Below are 21,679 nucleotides of genomic sequence, written 5' to 3' on the forward strand. Positions count from 1 at the left end.
TGGGACTTGGGTTGGTCATGACTAAGTCCCATGCCACATTAAGTGGCAATAGTTAGGAGGCACCTCTACCTAGCTAGATATTCTTTTCCTGCCCTATGTGCCTTTAAGAATTAACATACCACTTAGAAGTAAAGCTTCAAATCTAATGTCCCCATTGACTGCTCTTAAATCAACATGTGATACAAAGCCTGAGTCACCCACAATGCTCTGATTGGTCAAGAAGGGAGATTCTGTCCTTGGAATAATCCTTTTTTGGGGTAAAGTTTTCCCATAAAGACAACGAAGGATACTGTGTTCCCTTGAAGTCTAACCAATTTGTTATAGCACAACCTTTCATAGAGGGACGCGGGTGGCGCTGTGGTCTAAACCACAGAGCCTAGGGCTTGCCGATCTGAAGGTTGGCGGTTCGAATCCCCACAACGGGGTGAGCTCCTGTTGCTTGGTCCCTTCTCCTGCCAACCTAGCAGTTTGAAAGCACGTCGAAGTGCAAGTAGATAAATAGGTACCGCTGTGGCCGGAAGGTAAACGGTGTTTCCGTGCGCTGCTTTGGTTCGCCAGAAGCAGCTTAGTCATGCTGGCTACATGACCTGGAAGCTGTACGCCGGCTCCCTCGGCCAATAAAGCGAGATGAGCACCGCAACCCCAGAGTCGGTCACGACTGGACCTAATGGTCAGGGGTCCCTTTACCTTTACCTTAACCTTTCATAGACTGGAAACCATCACAAAGTCTTACAACAAAATAAAATTGTTGGTAACACAAGACTCTGCTTTGCTTTTGCTGCTGCGGCAAACAAATATGACTACCTCTATGGATAGTTCGCAGAAAGGTATGTATATGTCAGAAATCACTAATCTAGGGAAGATGCTGTCCTCATATATGGAAATTTGGAGAAGCGTAATTTCAAAGGATGGCTGTATTTTGGCCTGCGTATTGTTTTGGATGAATTATCAAATGTTTAAATTCAGGCTGAGAACTACTTCTTGGAGTGGAGAAGGAAAAGATGCACATATCTCTGCTTCATTTGTAATTTTTTTTAATCAAATATTCTGATGAACTTCAACAGCATAAAATAGCAAAGCAACACCTTTGTTTTCTTTGTGTATAACTTTGTGTATAACTTCTGTTGTTAGACTATCTATCTATCTTTTTCCTAAAGGAGGAATGCTTATTGCTAGGAGGCCTATTGCATTAATAATTGCAGAATGTACAGAAAGCACTGCAGATAAAAAAGTAATTTCAGGAGAGAGGCAATTATATGTTAACTGCTGGAAAAAAAGAATAATCTAAATGGGATGCACTCATCAGAGCCCTGTATCTATGTCTATAACATAGACACCATTGTCTTCTTAGAATGCTCAAGTAAGGAATCTCTCCAAATTTGTAAAATAATTTTGATATTCAATATCAGGGGTAGCTAATGTGTTGCCTTCCATATGATAATAATAATAATAATAATTCCCCAGCCACTCTGGGCGGCTTCCATAGAAACCAAAAATACACTAAAATATCACACATTAAAAACTTCCCTGAACAGGGCTGCCTTAAGATGTCTTCTGAATGTCAGGTAGTTGTTTATCGCTTTGACATCTGATGGGAGGGCGTTCCACAGGGCGGGCGCCACTACCGTTCATATTAATGATGGTTAGCTTGGCCAAGCCCTCTGCCTGGTTCCCTGTAGCTTTGCTTCTCACAATGAGGGAACCGCCAGAAGGCCCTCGGCGCTGGACCTCAGCGTCCAGGCAGAACGATGGGGGCAGAATGATATGCTCTTGGGCTACAACTCCCATCATCCCTGATCACTGGCTAGGAATAATGGGACTTTAGGGAACTATATTGACTTCATCAAATTTCTAATTTATCATCTTCAAACACTAGCTGTTGCTTGCAGTGGCCTCATTTGGATGCAGTGCTAAACCATAGTTTAGTGCTAAAAGACTGGCATGGCTGGTTCTTGGGTTTGCGTGCTCCCCACTCTTCTTCCAGTGTGGCCACAAGGAGCAAGTCAAGAACATTTACTTCCTGCTTCAAATTAACCACCATTTGTCATTACGTCTGAACTGGGACAAGCTGGTTCATATTAATGATGGTTAGCTTGGCCAAGCCAACTTCAGAAAATAGTTCATAATCCTAGCTTGTTCAGATAAATTATTGTTAAACTAACTGCAGTTTCCAGATTGGACATAAAGACAACTGTGGTTAGTTGAAAACAGAAGCAAACATTTTCAGTCTCCACATATTGTGGCAGGATGTGTGCGTGAGTTAGAAAATAATGTGCTGTTATTCAGTAAGCAGCCAGGGGGAACACTACTATGTGCAGAAACAACCCTCTCCTCTTCATGGCAATTTTCTCTTTCCATTATTAGTATGTTTCACAATCTGATGCAGGAGATGGTTGTCAGCGCTATGCAAACATTCTGATTTCAAACAAGTTATTCATATAGCAAATTATTCAAGTTATGCTTTCCTTAAGTTGTATTCAGAGCAGTTGGCTCATCTTAATCTCCAGTTTTCTCTTTAGTACTTCCTGCTGTCACTGCTTATATGGCTACTGAAACACACTCTCCTTACCATTTCATTATTTCCTCAGTGCTAGTTCTTCCCAACAGTGTCAAACACTGGCTGGTAATTAACAAGCACCACACTCTACTACATTTTGCCACACTGCTTTTAATCCTCGACCTTTCCCTTAGAAAAGTGCTGCCCTATATTACACCAAAAGCCTTCTAACATCTTCACCTCTGGATAGATTTCTCCTTGCTCAGTAGGTGACCCTTCTTCTCAAAGCTCATCTGTTGGCACAGAGCATTTTTCATCTTCAAACACAGCTTCTGTAATAGTGCTATCTGCTGCATAACAGATCATGAAGCTAACACAATATAGCTTATGAACGGGATGCTTTCAGGTTGGGAACAGGATAGAGCCATGCATCTTTAATATCATTATAGATTTTGGTAGAATTAGCAAAAGTTGGAATTAATGAAGATTTGTTTGAGCTATGGCCGACACAGAAATTCCTGGACTTCGCCTATGCTAAGGTGTCAAACCAGCCTGGCAAGGCTGGCTGAGTGCAGCCATTAAGAAACAAAGCCATCATTAGGGCAAGAGCTTCTCTGCTGGTGGACAGAGCGGGAAGTTTCCATGTTATGGAGGGTGCAGAAAGGTTTAGGATTTCAGCTTCCATGACATAGGTAAACAGGGAGGCAGGCTGTGCCCACGGGAGGTGGGGGGAGAGTGTCATTTCACATGAGGTTTAGGTTTTTCTGGCCAGGGCCTTTGGGAAGCAGGAGAGTGGAGCCAGAACTCCAGGCAAAGGCCATACAGGGTATAACCATCTTGGCTGGTCTTTGACCTCAATAAAGATTGATTGATTGATTGATTGATTGATTGATTGATTGGCAGGATGGGACAGAGCCATGGAGAATGCCTTTGACTTCAATGCTACACTGTTGTGGGGAACAAGCGCCTCTTGAGATGGAATGCTGCATACTCTCTCCAAAGTTGAACCCAGGTGTAAATATGTGTACAACACACTGTATTTCTTAGATGCACTAGCCTCCGCTGTACCTTGATTTCCCAACGGAAACACAACCCTGGGTGAGTGCCTGCAACCCCTGGAATCTTATGCAGAGATTGGGGTGGTGTGCAACACTATTCAGGGCAACCTTAATACCCATCAGGGGTATCAGAGGAAAGAGCTAACAGAGTGTCTCACATAGCAGTTTTCTCTTCCCTTACAGTACACAGGCCACATTTTTAAACAACATTAAAATGTAACTAAATCACTACTTCTAGGCTACATTTCTACCTAAGAATTAGGTTGTCAGGAATGAAATAAAGAACCCCATGTGCTTGTTGTCCTTCCTTGGGATGTAGGCATACATAAACTCAAGACAAGTGAGATCCAATTTTGGCAGCCTACTTCAGCAATACAAACCTGCTTTTGCAACAACACTTCTGGTTTGTCTTTTCATCCCTCTGGTTTGCCTTTTCTATCTCATCAAAGCTTCTCTAGAGAGTTGGGTATCCTCCTAACCAATGTGGGATGGGGATGGGCTTCGAAGAGACTGCCGGGGGAGGGAAGAATCTAGGTTTGAAAACCAGACTTAGATCCTAAGGTAAGTTTAGTTCACAGAAGGGAAGTTCTCCATCCCCTCCAACTAGCCACCGACCTCTAGCGACCCCCACCGACTTTGTTCAAAAGGGCCTCCTGAACATCTGGAGGGGTCAAAGGTGGCTGCAGACTTCTCTTCCAAAACTTATTGAAGTTAGCTTACCCTAGGATCCAAGCCTATATGTTAATCACAGGATGCTTTCTAAATTGGTGCTTTGTGAGCGGAATCACGTCATATGCACATTTAATTTGCACGACTTCACTTATAGGCGCTTGGCTGCAGCTCCTGCAGAATAGGCTACCACAATCCCATCCACAACTGAAAGGACTCATTTTGGCTTTTCTGTATCTCTCAGCCTTCCTTTCTTATTGCCTCCTTCCGTCTCTTCCTTCCACAGTTGCTAGTTGCTGGCACACATATGGAGAAGTGGGGGAAGGTGGCAGAGACACGGAAAAGGCCTCCCCACAGCTCCCCTCCCCACAGCCAGCAACCAGCACACAGAAGTTGGGAAGGTCCCCGCTCCCTAATCCACCAATCCAGATCCTACTCAAGGAAGGTGCAGGGACTGAGGGAGGTGCAGGAACTGAGGGAGGAGTTGTGAAAAAGTGGCAGTACCTTGCAGCCAGACTGGGAAGGGGGTGATTTATGGTAATTTTGGCTATACACAATTTTGGCAATTCTAAATATGCAGTGGATAGGTTTTTTCACTGCTTCCTCCTCATTTATTTTATTATGTTCCTATAAGAGCAAAATTTCCATCAAATGCAGCTGCAACGTGAAAGTTATTCTTACTTTGATTGCTGTGCCCTGTAGAGACATGCTGCTGGGAGTCCTGAAAGAGCAAAGAGATGAATCGGTTATATCAATCGATAAATTAAAAACATAAAGCAGTGCAATGAACATGCTTTGTATTAACAATAGCAAACACAGTTTGTTGTAAATCTCAATGCTTAGCTCAACTTATGGAAGCCCCCCAGGTTCCTGTATACGTATTGGGAAAGAAGCAATTATCTTGTTCGGATGACTTGTGACACTGCTTCAGCCACTCTGGCAGGAAGATGGGGAAAGGAAAGGCACATCTTTGTAAACCTCTGGCTACTTCTGGAGCCCTTTACCACCCGCACCCTCTTCCAAGTGGGCTAGGAGGCAACCAGGAGGAAATCTCCTCCCTCTGACCCGTTGTTCAGAACTATTCAGTCAGGCTGCTAAGAGATGGGTGTAGCAAAAGGAGAGCAGCTGACGTAAAAATGGAAGCATCCAAGATCCAATACAGTTCAAACGCAGCCACAGATCGCTGCCTGTTACCTTTCCCCTTCTCCAGACAGTGAAAGGAAGAACCAGGTTACACAACATAGCACATGCTTATACAGACAATATTTGCAGCAGTGGAGACAGTAAGATGTGTGCAATGGCGAGTAAGCTGAGTGGCAAGTGAGGGAGTGCTCAATGCCATTACTGGTGGGCATCACATGGTAGAGATGCTTAGCCAGTCAATATTGTGCAGACATTCAACCATTGACTCGGCGGTGGTACTTGGCATGGGCAATGCTGTCAACAGATTTCACTGGCTGTTGCTGCTGCACATTTTCACACAGTGATAGCCTAGAAACCTCTGTGCCACTGTGGAAGCCTTATACCATGCCTGGTAAGGCCATTGTCACTGCCCAGGCATTGCTCAGTGTCTGCAGGTTCTTCACAGCACTTTAGTGGCCGCCAGAGAATCTTTATAAACAATTCAAATAATATACCAACAGTTTATAATTTTAATAGCTTAATTTATAATCTTCCATTAACTTCCTCATTAATTCCCTCAGCACAATTAATCTCCAATCTAATCTTAAACAATTTAAAATATGAAATCACTATAAATTAATTGTAAACAATTAATCTTTTTATAACCCGTGGCCATCCAATTAATGATATCTTTAATCACCAACATAACCCCTCAGGAAAAAAAACCAATAATCAAAACCAATAAATTTATTCAGTTAATCCACAATGCTCACTAAAAACAATGAATTATCTCTTGCTGAATAATATATCTGTTCACCTAGTTAGAGCACTTATACAATGCAATACATCGACACAAGCTTGTATTCAGTGTAGCACCACGCTGATCATTTCATCAAAACATTAAGCACTTGTTTAATTTCAGTTGGTAACTGATTCCAGGGGACTGGCACCACAACACTAAAAGACCAGTTCCTATTGCATACAAAGCAGCACCTCTATTAAGAATAGTATTTTCTGAACATGGGGCATTGTCATGGTTGGATGCAGAAGAGCGGTGGGAGGCACCAGCTGGGGAACCCCCAAGGGGAAGAAGACTCAGAGCCAGGGAAGTGGTGATGGGATGACGATGAGTGGTCTGAGGGAGAAGAAGGAGCAGACTTGGAGGAGATGGGCTCGGAGGCATAAGAGGTAACTCTTTACTGAGCAGGAAGAGACTGCGGCAGAGGGCAGTTCAGACTCCGAGGCTGAAGTGGAGGGTGGCCAAGAGGCAGAGTGGGATAAAGCAGTTACTTGGATCTCCTGATCCCTAACTATTTAATCCAGAAACAAAGCACACATAGATTGATTAACATTAGAGTCATCAGTTTGGGTAGCACTATTCTGTACCAGCTAAACTTTCCAAACACCAAGGGCATCCTGAATTAGAGCACTTTACTATAATGAAAAGGGACCCGGGTGGCGCTGTGGGTTAAACCACAGAGCCTAGGACTTGACGATCTGAAGGTTGGTGGTTCGAATCCCCGCAACGGGGTGAGCTCCTGTTGCTTGGTCCCTTCTCCTGCCAACCTAGCAGTTTGAAAGCACATCAAAGTGCAAGTAGATAAATAGGTACCGCTCTGGCGGGAAGGTAAACAGTGTTTCCGTGCGCTGCTCTGGTTCGCCAGAAGCGGCTTAGTCATGCTGGCCACATGACCCAGAAGCTGTACACCGGCTCCCTTGGCCAATAAAGCGAGATGAGCACCGCAACCCCAGAGTCGGTCACGACTGGACCTAATGGTCAGGGGTCCCTTTACCTTTACCTTTTTACTATAATGAAGTCTGGAGATAATTAGAATGAAAACGACAAAAGTCTAAGCGAGTGAGGAAAGAGCATAGCTGGAGAACCTGGTAAACAGCAATCCTTGTCTTCCCTGCTACCTGATCCTCCAAATAAGTGCTGGGTCAAGGAGCCTGATCTTTCAGGGGAAGTGTAATCCTGCACACAGGGTATGCAAAGTTTCAGAACAGGCCATCAATCCTTATCTGGATTAGCTTTAAGTTGTTGTTTTTTTCACTCATTCAACCTTGTTTAGCTGACAAGCAATAGGTCAGGTGTTTCCACTCCCTCCCTAAGTTTAGAGACTGAACTGTGTGTCATCAGCATACTGATGACATCATCTCCAGCAATCTATTATGTTGAAAATGTTGAGGATAATACAGAATCCTACAGGGACTCATAAGCCAAAGACGAAGGACTTGTGTAATGTTTTCTCAGCGCTACCTGGGATTTACCCTCCAGAATCAAATGAACCCACCTAAAAATGAGCACCACCACCCAACACACACCCATTCCTGTTAGGTGATGTAGACAGATGTCATGGTCAATGGAATAAAATGTTGTGAATCAATGGTCGCACTCAGCTCTTCCCAACATCTCTTTGCAGATGCCATCAAGTAGGGCATGTATTCTAAATTTATATCTGCTGTTTTTCCTCTGACAGATATATCATATTTAGTTTTTATTCGCAAGAGGGGGAAAGATCATATAAGAATACACCAAATAATAACATACCTACAGTGAATAGAACTGCCCACAACTGCCTAGGAAAGCCATAATAATTGTCATCATTTACAAACATCTTAACGTTCTCTAGGTGCTGTTCCAAGATTGGAACACAGAACCATCTTTGTCTGCAGGCTTACATTCTAATAGACAAACAAAAGGAAGAGGGGATGGGGGAATGAAAAAAGAAGCAAATTCAGGAACTAATTCTTTTTGTAGTTACATAAATGGTTATTTCTTAGATGCAATTGTTACAGGGCAGGGGCAGTTCAGGAAGGGGAGAAGCCAAATGGTAGTTTGTCCCAACCAATGGACAAAGTAGGTTCTGTTGCCCCTCCTCTTCTGCTGCTGCAGCTAGGATAGGATAACATAAAACATCAACCAAAAGTTATGCAAGTTCGAATACAGCCTTAAACGCTGCAGTTGAACTTCATATTAGTCTCCAGCCGACCAGCAAATACATGTACTTAGCAAAAGTGATGTGTAATTACGCCACACTTGAAACCGTTTTGATGTTTTTATGAAACGTCTTCATCATTTTGGCAAAACATTGTGCTAAGTCTTCCAAGTATGTCAGCTCAAATTTCTTTTGAATAATTCAAAGCAATTATGAGACTTTTAAAGAGTAGATATGTGATAAAAGTGTGTAATGTTTTATATTTGCAAGTGTCTTGCTGATTCTGAGAATGCACTGCTGTATATTATTTATGGTCTCCTAATCTTCAGGGTACTCCTTCAGCACCTGAAAATGGCATTTCAGTTAAGTATAAACAATGGCAAGTACCACTTTCAAAGGCAGTTTTACTGTTCTTCTGGAATATTTCAAACAAAATAAACTGCAACAATAAAGCTAATTAGCATAAATATGTGTGGTTTTAACAGAGAATAAGGATTAACGGCTTTCTAAATGACATGCATTCTAAATTATGAGCTATTTCAAGTAAACTTGTCATTGTTGGTTGGCTGAGTCACAGAATAAGCAAGATATATTAAATTCTGCCTCCTCTTCAGAGCAGAATATATATAATATATTTTTGTTAGAATTATGGCAAACACTGTCACTAAATTTGCAAAAGCAAATCTCTGTTTACTGTGGTTCACATTTCACAGATATGAAATTAAGCATGAGATATGGTGATTTGCCCAATATCATATTGTAAGTCTAGATATATGGCATTTGAAATCTATTTGCTATTTGAATATAGTTTTGTTGGACAGCTGTCAGTAGTTTGGTGGTACATACAGCAAGCTAGCCTTTCTATAACAATTTAATCCTATATATTTGGCATTCACTGAATTGTTGCTGCTTTGTTAACAGTGTTTTATATATTGTAATTGTTTCACTGATGAATTGCTAATTATTCCATATGCTTTCTGCTGTATTGGTGATATTCTATTATGTTCTATTAGGTTATTATTATTTGTTGTTTGCAAGCCACTTTGGGATTCATTTGAATGAAAAGCGGCATAAAAATATAATAAATAAAATCCATCAGACAAATCAAATCTTTCTTCTAGGACTTTGAGCTGTGCTCTCTATTTTAGTTGCATCTAAAGCTGCAGTGTTTCAGCCAAACATACATGGAATTGACCTAGTAATTCAAGGAAAAATGGTTTCATGAACCAAAACAACTTTTTTTCATCAAATTATTTCAATGATTCATTAGCATGCTTACTTGGAAGTAAATAATAATACAGTGGTATCTCGGGTTACAAACACCTCGGGTTACAAACACTTTGGGTTACAGATTCCACTAACCCGTAAGTAGTACCTCGGGTTAAGAACTTTACTCAGGATGAGAACAGAAATCGCGCGCCGATGGCGCGGCAGCAGTGGGAGGCCCCATTAGCTAAAGTGGTACCTCAGGTTAAGAACTGTTTCAGGTTAAGAATGGACCTCCGGAATGAATTAAGTTCATAAGCAGAGGTATCACTGTAATTAACTTATATACTGCTTAATGACAAGATGGCTTCTAAATCATACAAACAGCTTGCATATTGTTGAAATACAGAATAATTAAACATACAGCATCAACAGATTGAACCGTAAAGCAATCTGATTAAAACATTAAAATATAAAAGTCCATTATTAAAATATGAAATAAAACAATCCCATTAAGAGAACGCAGTTATTAAAACAGGAGACTCAGGTCGAGATATCAAGGGAACACTTGTGTAAACAAGTGCATTTTCAGAAGCTGGGAGAATGCCAATACAGTTGGAGTCTTTCATATTTCAGCAGGAACTGCACTGCACAACAGCAGTGCCACCAACACGAAGAAAGTTCCATTTATTGACCTTAATGCCCTTACTGGGCAATAATTAGCACTGAACTCAGTGGGCCTTACTTCTGAATAGATGTGATGAAGACTGCACTGTTAATCCCTGAGATTCTCTCTCAAAAATATGGCATGTGGTACCTGTTAAATCCTTTGGATCTGCTATCAAATAAAGCCTCTCTGAGTTTTCATAAGCCATTCTTTTTTATGACATCCATATCGTCAAGATTTTCCTACCATTTCAGGTTTAACAAGGTTGGCATATACATTGTGAAAGTGTATTTTTAACAAGCTGGCTTCAGTAACTCAGAAGGGTATTTAACAGTTGTCTACTAAATAAAATTTGCTACAGGAAGAACAATCCATTTATCCTGTAAAAGTGTTTTTTTTCTGTAGCTATTCAGGTGCTATCCCCTATAAGGGTGGCCCTCAGAGTAAATGAAACAGCCTCCCCCCTTTTATAGTGGCAACTATTCTGAATTTCCCAAAATTCAAAAAGCACCTTAGACCATAGCTTCCAAGGGAGGTGGCGACATTGGCTCCTCTGATTCTCTTCCACCCAAAATAATTTTACCAGAATTTCACTACTGAAAAATAGCAGAAACAAAACAGTTGATTTCTGAAGTGGATGAAATAGCTAGAAAACGCTCCTCGTCATTTTGGTTTTGACCTTCTTTGGGTAAGAAATATCCTGGTATTTTATTTCTGAAATGTCAGGTGTGCATTTTTCGCTATTCGTTTTCAGGTTCCTCCCTCTGTCTAGGAACTCCTTCTAGGGATGTTTCTAGCCAAACATTATGTTATTGCCTGACCTTTCCTCATGGGAAAATATCCTCCCTAAAATGTCTCCCGAGTCACCTTGTGGTATAGCTCTGAAGCGATACTGATTTTTTAAAAGTCTGAACCTGTCAAAGGTGTGTTGAATGTACACCACCTAGCATTCATGTCATCTGGCAGGATTTTCCCAAATTCACTACTGGCATAGATGAAATAGTTCTGGCAACTGGCAACTTTATGGTGATTTATTTGATAGTAGGCGTGCTCTCTTAGAACTGCTTCTTTTAAGTGCTGGTCCAAAGTATTGGCCCAGCGATTTCCAGAAATTATATTAGTGGAAACATTTGCTGAAGAGTAGGTTAATATTGGGAGGCAGGTGAATTTTCAAACATGCAGCAGGGAATGGGCGTTGGCGGTGAACTTACTATTAATGCTGAGATGGCCTAGGGTTTTCCATTTCTTCTTCTTTTACAAGGGAAAAAAAAGTGGCAGCCACTTCAAGCTGCAGCCATGCTGTCCTTAGGAGCTCAGTAGTAGTCCCTTCTAATCTGAGACAGCATAGGTAAAGGTAAAGGGACCCCTGACTATTAGGTCCAGTAGTGACTGACTCTGGGATTGCAGCGCTCATCTCACTTTATTGGCCGAGGGAGCCGGCGTACAGCTTCCGGGTCATGTGGCCAGCATGACTAAGCTGCTTCTGGCGAACCAGAGAAGCACGGAAATGCTGTTTACCTTCCAGCCGGAGCGGTACCTATTTAACTACTTGCACTTTGACGTGCTTTCGAAGTGCTAGGTCAGCAGGAGCAGGGACTGAGCAACGGGAGCTCACCCCATCGCAGGGATTCGAACCGCTGACCTTCTGATCAGCAAGTCCTAGGCTCTGTGGTTTAACCCACAGCGCCACCCGCATCCCCTGAGACAGCATATCCTATGACAATAACACTATATCCAGGATGTAGCTCCATTCCCTGGGGCATTATTGGGATTGGGTAGCCAGCTTTTATCCCCAAGATGCAACATCATTCCCACTGGAAATTTTGTCCCCAATTAGAAGGGAATACTGCTGGGCTGCTGAGGGCAGCCCAACCACCACTCGAAGAGGTGGTGAAGCTTTCTGAAGGAAGGAATAATTTGTGGTAAGCAAACCCAACCTGAAATTTATGACAATCTGAATGGTCTACCAAAAGTCTCTAATACCCTCCCACGCCTTCACAGGACATGGTCCTGTGAAAGTGGTAGTTGGAGCGGGTGGGTTATTCACTCTTTGACCACCAGAACCCAATGGGGCAGCAATGAGGGATGGCATAATGCCTCAGAGTTCTGTAATGAGGAGGGGCAGATTGGCAATCGCTTTAGAGTCAATGGTGCGAGTGGGTGTACATATACTAATCTTTACCATTTTAAATGAGTCATAGCATTAACTAACTAGCAAATATACAGGAAAAAGACAAATAAGCCCTAACCCATGGCTAGTTACAAGCACAGTGCCGTCAGGATGGTGAAAGTCACTTTCACAGTTCCTTGGGCTGCTGCGTTTTGCTATTCCTCACCAGCTGAGGGCTGTTCTTTCTGTCCCTTCCTCTTCCTTTTTTTACACTTGGTTTTTCCACTCCAGTGCTTTCCTTTGTCTTTCTTCTCAGCTGCTCTTCTTCACTCCCGGTTCCTCCTACAATTCTCCTCCAAACATTTTTACAATTGACCTTTCCCTCTCCATCTCCCTCCATTCTCTCTGTTGAGACTCTTTTTCCCAGTTGACATTCCAAAGACCTTGGGTTTGGATATTACATTCACAGGTGTCCGTGTGGATCCTGGTGTGACGTTGGGACCACAGCAACTGGCAAAGGATACAGCTTGCTGACACAAGGTTCCTTTTCATCTTGACTATCACCTTACGTTTTTCCATGCAATCCAGTTGCTTTTGAACTTTGTCACTAAAAGCCACTGGGACATTCCAAGATGGAAGAATGAAGCATGGGCGATACCTGTAGGGTTTTCCTTTTATGGAATATTTTCTTTATAGGCAAGAAACTCCCGGAGACACAACTTTGTAATATGTATGAGCATCCCACTGATCCTATTTCTATTACATCAACTCCTTGTAGCAAATTTAAATTAACCGTGGCTCTTAGATTCAATACGGCCTGACATCAAAACCTACTAACTGAAATTCCAATTGAGCGCCCTCATAATTTCAATTACATTTATCAAACATTTGCAGTCCTTCCTGGGAAATTGCCTCCATATTTGCCTTTTAGTTGCTCATGTGAGTTGGCATGGCTTTTGACCCAATGCAGACTGAATGCCTGACAGTTGACAGAGGTTGAGGGATGCTGTGGTGTTCAGCATGGGGTAGCCAGACATTGCCCAGCCAGATGTTCGAAGGTAGAAGACATGATACACTTTTTTTTACTGGAATGCCCTTTGTATTTAGATCTGAGCATCCACTATTTTAAGCCCCTTATTGTTGGGATTAGAAATAACTCTTCTTTAAGTAAAATAAGATTCATATTGGCTATTCATATTATGTGATGTACAAAAGCTGCCAGATTTGTTAAATTGCCTTTATGGAACTTGTTTACAGTTTTAGATAATATCTATTAGTATATGTCAAAGAGTTTCTGCAGTAGCATAATTTTAATTATATTAATGTATAGTATAACATATTTTGTATGTATCTATTTTATTGTTTTTATTGACTGAGTATATTGTTATAGGAATTCTAAGGTCTCAAATATACAATAAATGTTGATAATTGCACAAGGTAAACTCACATACGTAAGTATATAAACCACGTCTAAAACAGTACAGGAGAGCAATCCAAAAACCCTCTTGGCTCTCCTGAAGACTTATTTCCTCTGCCTCCTTAATCCGCCTTGCCTGAGAACATGTAGGCAGATAGCAATCAGGGGAAGTTCCTGAAGGGATTCCTCTCCTATATCTATGAACCTCCTTTGTATTAATTGTCATTGTTTGGTCAGATGCTCTGCATTGAGGGATGTCTGACTGGCATCCTGATTGTCTTACAAATGCTATTTTTGTGTGTAAACTGTGTCTGGAACTATGTAAAACTTGCTAAATCCTCAGGAATATCGCACCTTGGCCTGCCTGAGCCACAGTAACCCCACCTTATGTGTGATGTAATTTCTGACTGTCTGTAGAGGCGATGTCCTTCTTCTCCATGCCAAAATGCAAACCCTTAAAAGAGATGTTTCTTCTTGGTTCTGGGTCTCTCTTGCCTCCTTGCTAGAAGTGGATGGATCTCTGTTGCAACAGAAAAATAAAGATCTGCCTTGCTTTCACTGCATCCTGTCTCCATCCATTCATCTCTGACCGATCAAAGACTTAGGGGACTCAGTCCCTTGGGGAGTTGAGCAGCAAAAGCCAACCACCCATATTTTCCTATATCAATGTAAATATCCTGATTTCCGGTAGGAGGAATTTGGATTTGATATCCCGCTTTATCACTACCCTAAGGAGTCTCAAAGCGGCTAACAATCTCCTTTCCCTTCCTCCCACACAACAAACACTCTGTGAGGTGAGTGAGGCTGAGAGACTTCAGAGAAGTGTGACTAGCCCAAGGTCACCCAGCAGCTGCATGTGGAGGAGCAGAGATGCGAACCCATTTCACCAGATTACGAGTCCACTGCCCTTAACCACTACACCACACTGGCTCTGTAGCTAACAAGCAGTAAATCTGGTTTGAGTTGGACTAATTGAACGCTGTCTAAGTGGACTTGTGGATTTCACTTTATAATTCACTTTCAGTCTTGTGAAAAATATGTGCCTTTCATATGCAATCCTCCTTCTTTGCGTGCAGTATGTTTCACATTTATTAATCAAAACCTGAATGCTTCTCTTATCTGCATTGTCATCATCAAACTGAAAGGGATCAAATACTGCTGTTGCTTCTTTACCTGCCACATAAAGAACAAGCACTCACTGAAGTCTCTCTTATCTTCCTTATCTGCTCCACTTACAAGAGAGTGCAATTCAAACTCTAGTCTCCACCTTATCCAGTTCTCTGCTGCCTTTTCTTCAAACATTTTGCAGGAGTGTTTAGCTGGGTATTTTTTCTTTTTTATCATTTGCTGCTTAACTTTCAATTTCTCTTCTAACACCATGTAATCTTTGCTGCAAACTTTGCAAAGCAATGACACAGATAAACTTCTTACTACAACAAAACTAAAAATGGCTGCCACTCTAGACTTCAGTTCTCTTCAGGTTTTCCAGAGAACAGTATCACTCATACCAACCACACACATTTGGGTTCCAAGTTAACTAGACAGGAGCTCAAAGGGCTTGCAGCTTTTGCCATGTACAAATTCAGATGTCAAAGGGAGACTCAGACGAAAACATCAGAGAGGGAGAACAGAAACGTAGAGGTAGACAACTAAAATGTAGAAGTCAATGTCAAGATAGTTACAGTAATGTCCCCATGTCCCCAGCTAGGGAAGTCAGTGTGGACAGCAATAAACATCATTAGCCGTGGGAGGAAAATTAGCAAAACTGGCAGCTTTACTCTCATGAGACGTTTCTAAAGCCTTGGATAGATTGGCGTGCAGATGTCTGGTACAACTGTTAGGTAGTCAGAACATGGCAAAAGGCTAGTGAACTGAAATACACAAATTTACACAATCTACAGCAGTTATTGGGCAAATGGATTGGATATAATAATGACTGATAACATGTAGAGGGACATGGCAGGGTTGCCCCTTGTGGTTTATAACATTAAGAGTTAAAGAATGATTTTCAAAATGTAAGGGTCACATTACGTTTTGCTAAGAACATTAATAATGCATTATTAAAATGTGGCACCAGAGAGCGCTGCAGAGCAACCAAGAACCAGGCAGTAAGGGAAACTGCTGTTATGGAGGAACAACGTTAAGGTAATAAACTTTTTTTTTAGTGGTATGCCCTGTGACATTTTAGAACAATATAGCTAATATCGTTCTAATAATGTTAAAAAGGTCAGTGTAGATCCAGCCTTGGGTTCCAAAGCAAAGGAAAGATGGAGCCTAAGTCTGAATAAATAACTGAAATAATGTAACTACGGTGCAAAGTTGTGCTCATTATGTTTCTTATGAAATAATACCATATAGCTACAGAAAGCCATTAAAAATAAAACATATACAGTGGTACCTCAGGTTAAGAACTTAATTCGTCCTGGAGGTCTGTTCTTAACCTGAAACTGTTCTTAACCTGAAGCACCACTTTACCTAATGAGGCCTCCCCCCGCTGCCGCACCTCCACCTTGTGATTTCTGTTCTCATCCTGAAGCAAAGTTCTTAACCCGAGGTACTATTTCTGGGTTAGTGGAGTCTGTAACCTGAAGCGTCTGTAACCTGAAGCGTCTGTAACCCGAGGTACCACTGTACACACAAAAAATTGTGTGTAAGGAAACATCCTGTATGGAGGTATCAGTGCACGTAAGAAAAAAAATTAATTTTATTTTTTATCATCTACAATACTGTCTTATTTATTTTATAGTACAGTACATTTATTATTGCTTTCATTTTATGGATCAATGGTCTCATTAGATAGTAAAACTCATGTTAAATTGCTGTTTTAGGGGTTGTTTTTAAAAGTCTGGAATGGGTTAATCTGTTTTGCATCAGTTTCTATGGGAAAGAGTGCCTTAGTTTTGGAACACTTTGGTTTTGAAACAGACTTCCGAAATGGATTAAGTTTGAGAAGCGAGGTACCATGATATAGCTTTGAACATAGAAAGCAAAGCAACATGGAATAGAGCTCTCTTTTCCAGTATTATAACAATGACCACAAATTGAAACTTTATGCCCCCAATTGAGTAATACTGGAAATGTTCAGTTTGCCACTGGGATTAGAGGAACACACTCCTGTATTCAGTTGCCTTGATCTTCAAGGCTTTGTGGACTGCTGTTTCTGCTGCTTCCTATTTCTGTATTCTCTTTTACCGAATCACTGGGTTGGACTATATTTGCCACCAACCCCTAAGTTTAAAAAAGCAATTCAGCATAGGGGTGGCTGAAGAACGAACTGGAAGACAAAAGCAGCTGTGCAAATGGTATGTCTGGCATACCACTGAGTCCCCAGCTGAATTGAAGCCAATAAGTCTACTTGACATTAAATTTCCTTTATTGTTATACAGCATATTCCATAGGAATAGAATGAAATTTTTACAGACAGTTATTCAGCTTTGATTTCTAGACTGATATCAAATAAGCTTGGCTGCAGCCATGACAGCCTGTGGAATTTTAATTGCCTATTTAATACAGTGTAAATTTCAAGCTGTCAGACTAGCAATTAGCTGAAGTACAGGTTAAAAGTAGTTCAAAATGCCTGAGGGCTAACATAATCAAGATTATATTTTTAAACACAAATGAGCAAAAACTACCGCTTTCTCGAGATGTGTGGTTAATTTACCACATCAATACAAATATAGGAAACACTTTAATGCTCCTATCTCCTTTCTAATTAATTGTTACAACTGCTTATCCTACTTCTCTCTCTACCTTGCTATTCCCCTTTATGAACCAATGTGGTTGGCTATCCCAGTGTATGAGGCTGCTGGGGTTTTTTTCTGGCATTGCCTCTTCCTGTACTTCAGATACATGACTTTGGAATGGCAACAACTTCACAACACAACTTTTTTAAAAACAACAACAACAAACATTTATTTATAATCAACAGTGTGCTGATATTTTACAAATCACAAGAGCTGATACAATCATTGGCCTGTAGCAGTAGTTAATAACACAGAAAGCAGAAGTAAAGGAAAAGGGCAGAGGTCTGACAGAAGATTTATAAAGAGGGGAGTAGAGGCAGCAGATGATGGTGTAGGTTTGGTAACCAGCCATGAGGGTAATTTTTAAATGAATGTTGATAAAAAGCAGATTGTCTTATGCAAGTTAAAGTTAGGAGGGGAGGAAAATGCGCACACGACAACTAGGTTTGAAATGTTCCAAAGGCTTTATCTGCAGATCTGAAGTTGCAAAGCTATGCAAAATACTACATTCAGGTCAACTCTCTAGTTATATTTTCAATCTTCAACTCCAAAGGAGATGAAACACGGATGGTATATAAACAGTTATGACACAGGGTTGTGTCCAATGCTCTGCATGTGTAATACCAATGGCACAATAAGACTTCCGTTCTTTCCTCCTCTCACATGTCCCCCAAATCTGTTCTCATGGTTCCCCCAACAGGATATGGCCCATGTAGTTCAGGTTCCTCATTAGAATGGAGGGTGGTAAAGGTTAAAGATAAAGCTATTTACCTTGTTGGTGAAAGGAAACTTGTTTTGTTCCACTTTGCCAGGTGTGTGAATAGCAGAAAGTGGCGGAGGCCATGAATGGGTCATTTCCTTAAAAAGAAGAAGAGATTTCAAAATTATATTTAATATAATTTAATAAACCATATATAATAAAGACTCCACAGTCTCCACTGTGCCTCATTTCCAAAGGAAACACAAACCCTGGGTAAACGCCTTGACCCCTGGAATCTCACACTCCTGTGGAGTTTGAAGAGGCGTGGCAACATGAGAACAGGCCTTTTTTTGCAGTGGCTCCCCACTTGTGGAATGCTCTCCCCAGGGAGGTTCACTTGGCGTCTTCATTATACATCTTTAGGCACCAGGCAAAAATGTTCCTCTTTAACCAGGCCTTTGGGTGACTGCCATCCAATGCCCTTCTAAAATATAGAGGAGGGAGAAAGGTTGTTTTCTGCTGCTCCAGAGAAGCGGACACGGAGCAATGGATCCAAACTACAAGAAAGAAGATTCCACCTAAACATTAGGAAGAACTTCCTGACAGTAAGAGCTGTTCGACAGTGGAATTTGCTGCCAAGGAGTGTGGTGGAGTCTCCTTCTTTGGAGGTCTTTAAGCAGAGGCTTGACAACCATATGTCAGGAGTGCTCTGATGGTGTTTCCTGCTTGGCAGGGGGTTGGACTCGATGGCCCTTGTGGTCTCTTCCAACTCTATGATTCTTTTTGATTCTTTAAAATGTGTTTTTTTTGGGGGGGTGTTATTTGGCTGTTTCTGGTTTTATTTCAGTTATGTATTTTGTGGTTTTATATTGTAATTTTATCCTGTGAACTGCCCTGAGACCTGTGGGTATAGGGGGAATATAATTTTTATTATTATTATTATTATTATTATTATTATTATTATTATTATTATTATTATTTCCAGTAAAATATGTAACAGCATTTTGTCAGTTGATTAGCCTGATACACAATCTTGAAATAATAAACAGGAAAAACTATTTAAAGATTGTTTGTGAGTTATGATGGTTACCTTTAATCCCTCTTTGATAAAAAGTTTATTTTCTAATAAAAGACACAGCCTTTTATTTTATTGGGGGCTATAAATGTTAAACAGTTTATTAGCCACATGTCACCTCTGTGGGTGGCTTTAAATCAGAAAATCATTTAGCTTGCAATCTAAACTGTTTTCTCATTCACTTATCTCTAGTAAAATTCTTCATCTTCTAATTCTTCTTATATCTCTCATCTGATAAAGAATAAGATGCAAGTAATCTTCAGGTATTTCTAAAATCACACAGTAAAAGGCTTTCAACACAGGCCTTGTTCAGATTCTGTTTTCCCCCAGGATTTTCCCCAGGGAGAGATCAGATTCGACCTAAGATTTATTAATTTACCGGTAATCCTCTAATTGTAAAAAGGTAAAGGGACCACAGACAGTTAAGTCCAGTCGTGAACAACACTGGGGTTGTGGCGTTCCTCTCGCTTTACAGACCAAGGGGGCTGGCGTTTGTTTGCTCTGCAGACAGTTTTTCTGGGTCATGTGGGCAGCATGACTAAGCCGATTCTGGCGCAACGGAACACCGACACCAGAGCAGCGCACGGAAACGCCGTTTACCTTCCCGCCGGAACGGAACCTATTAATCTACTTGCACTTTTTGGCATGCTTTTGAACTGCTGGGTTGGCAGGAGCTGGAACCGAGCAACAGGAGATCCCCCCATTGCGGGGATTCGAACCGCCAACCTTTTGATCAGCAAGCCCAAGGCTCAGTGGTTTAGACCACAGCACCACCCACGTCCCTCTAATTGTAATAAGAAGTAAATCAGGACATGCTACGCTCAACATCCCCCTGGCCCTTGGAAATCTTTCTAGAGTAGGGCTGGGGAACTTGCAAACCTCCATAAGTTGCTGGACCACGTGCCATCAGTTCTTGATTACTGGCTGGGGGATGTAATCCAACAAAATCTGGATGTGACCCATTCATTTCCAAGTGGACTTAACCTTCCTGGGTCAGTCATGCAGTACTTTCATGAAGAACAGCACATCCAAAATCTGCTTTGCTTTTTATTTGAACCCCAATATCCACCAACTTACGCCAGCAGGTACCATACAGCTGCTTTGGGGCAAAGTCACACTGAAGTGAATTAAGGACCATAGTCCCTCTGAGCACAAGCCTAACCAGTGCAGGAATTGCTTTAAGTACCAGGAATGTGTTTGCAGCTCGTTTTTTACAAAAGAAACCCCCCTGCTGGTTTCCTCCCCTAAGCTTTCTTAATTAGAATTTAGCCTAATTTCAAGGAAGAAAATAGTCTTTTAGTTGCAAATCACCCAGAGGTCTACTAGTAGATGCCAATCTGTCTTCTTCCCACACCTGATGTAAACAGCTGTTTTCCAAGAGCTCAGTAACTGGGTTAAACTACCTTCTAGAATAATTACATATTTATTTTATTTAATTTATATACCACTCTTCATCCGAAGATCACAGGGCAGTTTAGAATGCAGGGTACTTTTATAATAAATCCATCTCCTCCTGCCCCTAAAACAGATTAGAAGGGAAAGAATTGATCGTGTTCCTCTGTTGCATCTCAGTATCTATTTAGAAACTAAGTGCTTAAACAAAAGCAGTGGGCTATGTGATGAGACAATTGTCTGAACAGTGGTCCAGCTCAGGCAAACTGAGATTATTTGATTAATCAAGGTACAATCTTTATTGGTGCACTGGCCTTATTCCTCCAAGAACTGTGGATTCTAATTCCTGAATTGCTATGCAAAGCTAATACAGCTTGTTTCCTGGTTAAAACTAGCAGCAGACTGGAACAAGTGGCTAATGAAGATAAATGGACGACTCTTGGGAATGAGGAAAGAGACTATGCAGAAAAGAGCTAAGATCATTCAGGTCCAGGTCTCTGTATATATAATAATAATAATAATAATAATAATAATAATAATAATAATAATGGCAGCAGCTACAATAGTACATGTAGTGCATACTAACATGAATGCTATTTTTAAACTTTGCTAACTAAGCAGTTGCTATAGACTGAAGATTACCTTGGACCGATTTCAAGTAACAAATATAAAAGAGAATGTGAAAAACCATAAAGAACATGATATGAGACTGTCTGTTTTCCAGAACATGACAGATGGCAGAATATATGCGGACAGAAGAGGAATGGAAAAAATGTTCAGTGTTTCCAAATCAGCCAGAGTTGCCAAGAAAATGTTTCCAGGTTGGCAGACAGTTAAAAACAGACATTAATGGGGAAATCTAGTAACAATGAAGAAATTTTATATGACATAGTTTATATCTGCAACAGAGATGTCTTTTGGTATAGTTTTTTTAGGTTGAAAGGTACAATAAAATGAAAGCACAACCTGTTGCCCATAAAGCAAAAACAATTTTAAATAAGTTGAACCATTACATGTATAACAGCAAATAAGGCATCTGCAGTAGCCTTTACATTTTTGGTGCTAAAATATTTGAACAAGGTCA

The 21,679-nt window shown here is 41.0% G+C and overlaps 1 protein-coding gene across 5 annotated transcripts in view; it reads right to left on the minus strand.

The window, feature by feature from the left end:
* Positions 1 to 21,679, minus strand: part of AFF3 (ALF transcription elongation factor 3) — a 285,260-nt gene that overhangs the window by 90,462 nt on the left and 173,119 nt on the right. For 4 of the 5 annotated variants that reach the window (XM_028727893.2, XM_077927591.1, XM_028727892.2 and 1 more), the window contains 2 exons: positions 18,200 to 18,286; positions 4,906 to 4,945 (listed from right to left, as the gene is read on the minus strand). In XM_028727893.2, coding sequence (XP_028583726.2) covers positions 4,906 to 4,945; positions 18,200 to 18,286 — 127 coding nt within the window. The remainder of the gene's footprint in view (positions 1 to 4,905; positions 4,946 to 18,199; positions 18,287 to 21,679) is intronic. The other variant, XM_077927590.1, reaches the window with a different exon arrangement.

Source organism: Podarcis muralis, chromosome 4 (assembly GCF_964188315.1).
Source record: "Podarcis muralis chromosome 4, rPodMur119.hap1.1, whole genome shotgun sequence".
In the NCBI taxonomy this organism is placed as follows: domain Eukaryota; kingdom Metazoa; phylum Chordata; class Lepidosauria; order Squamata; family Lacertidae; genus Podarcis; species Podarcis muralis.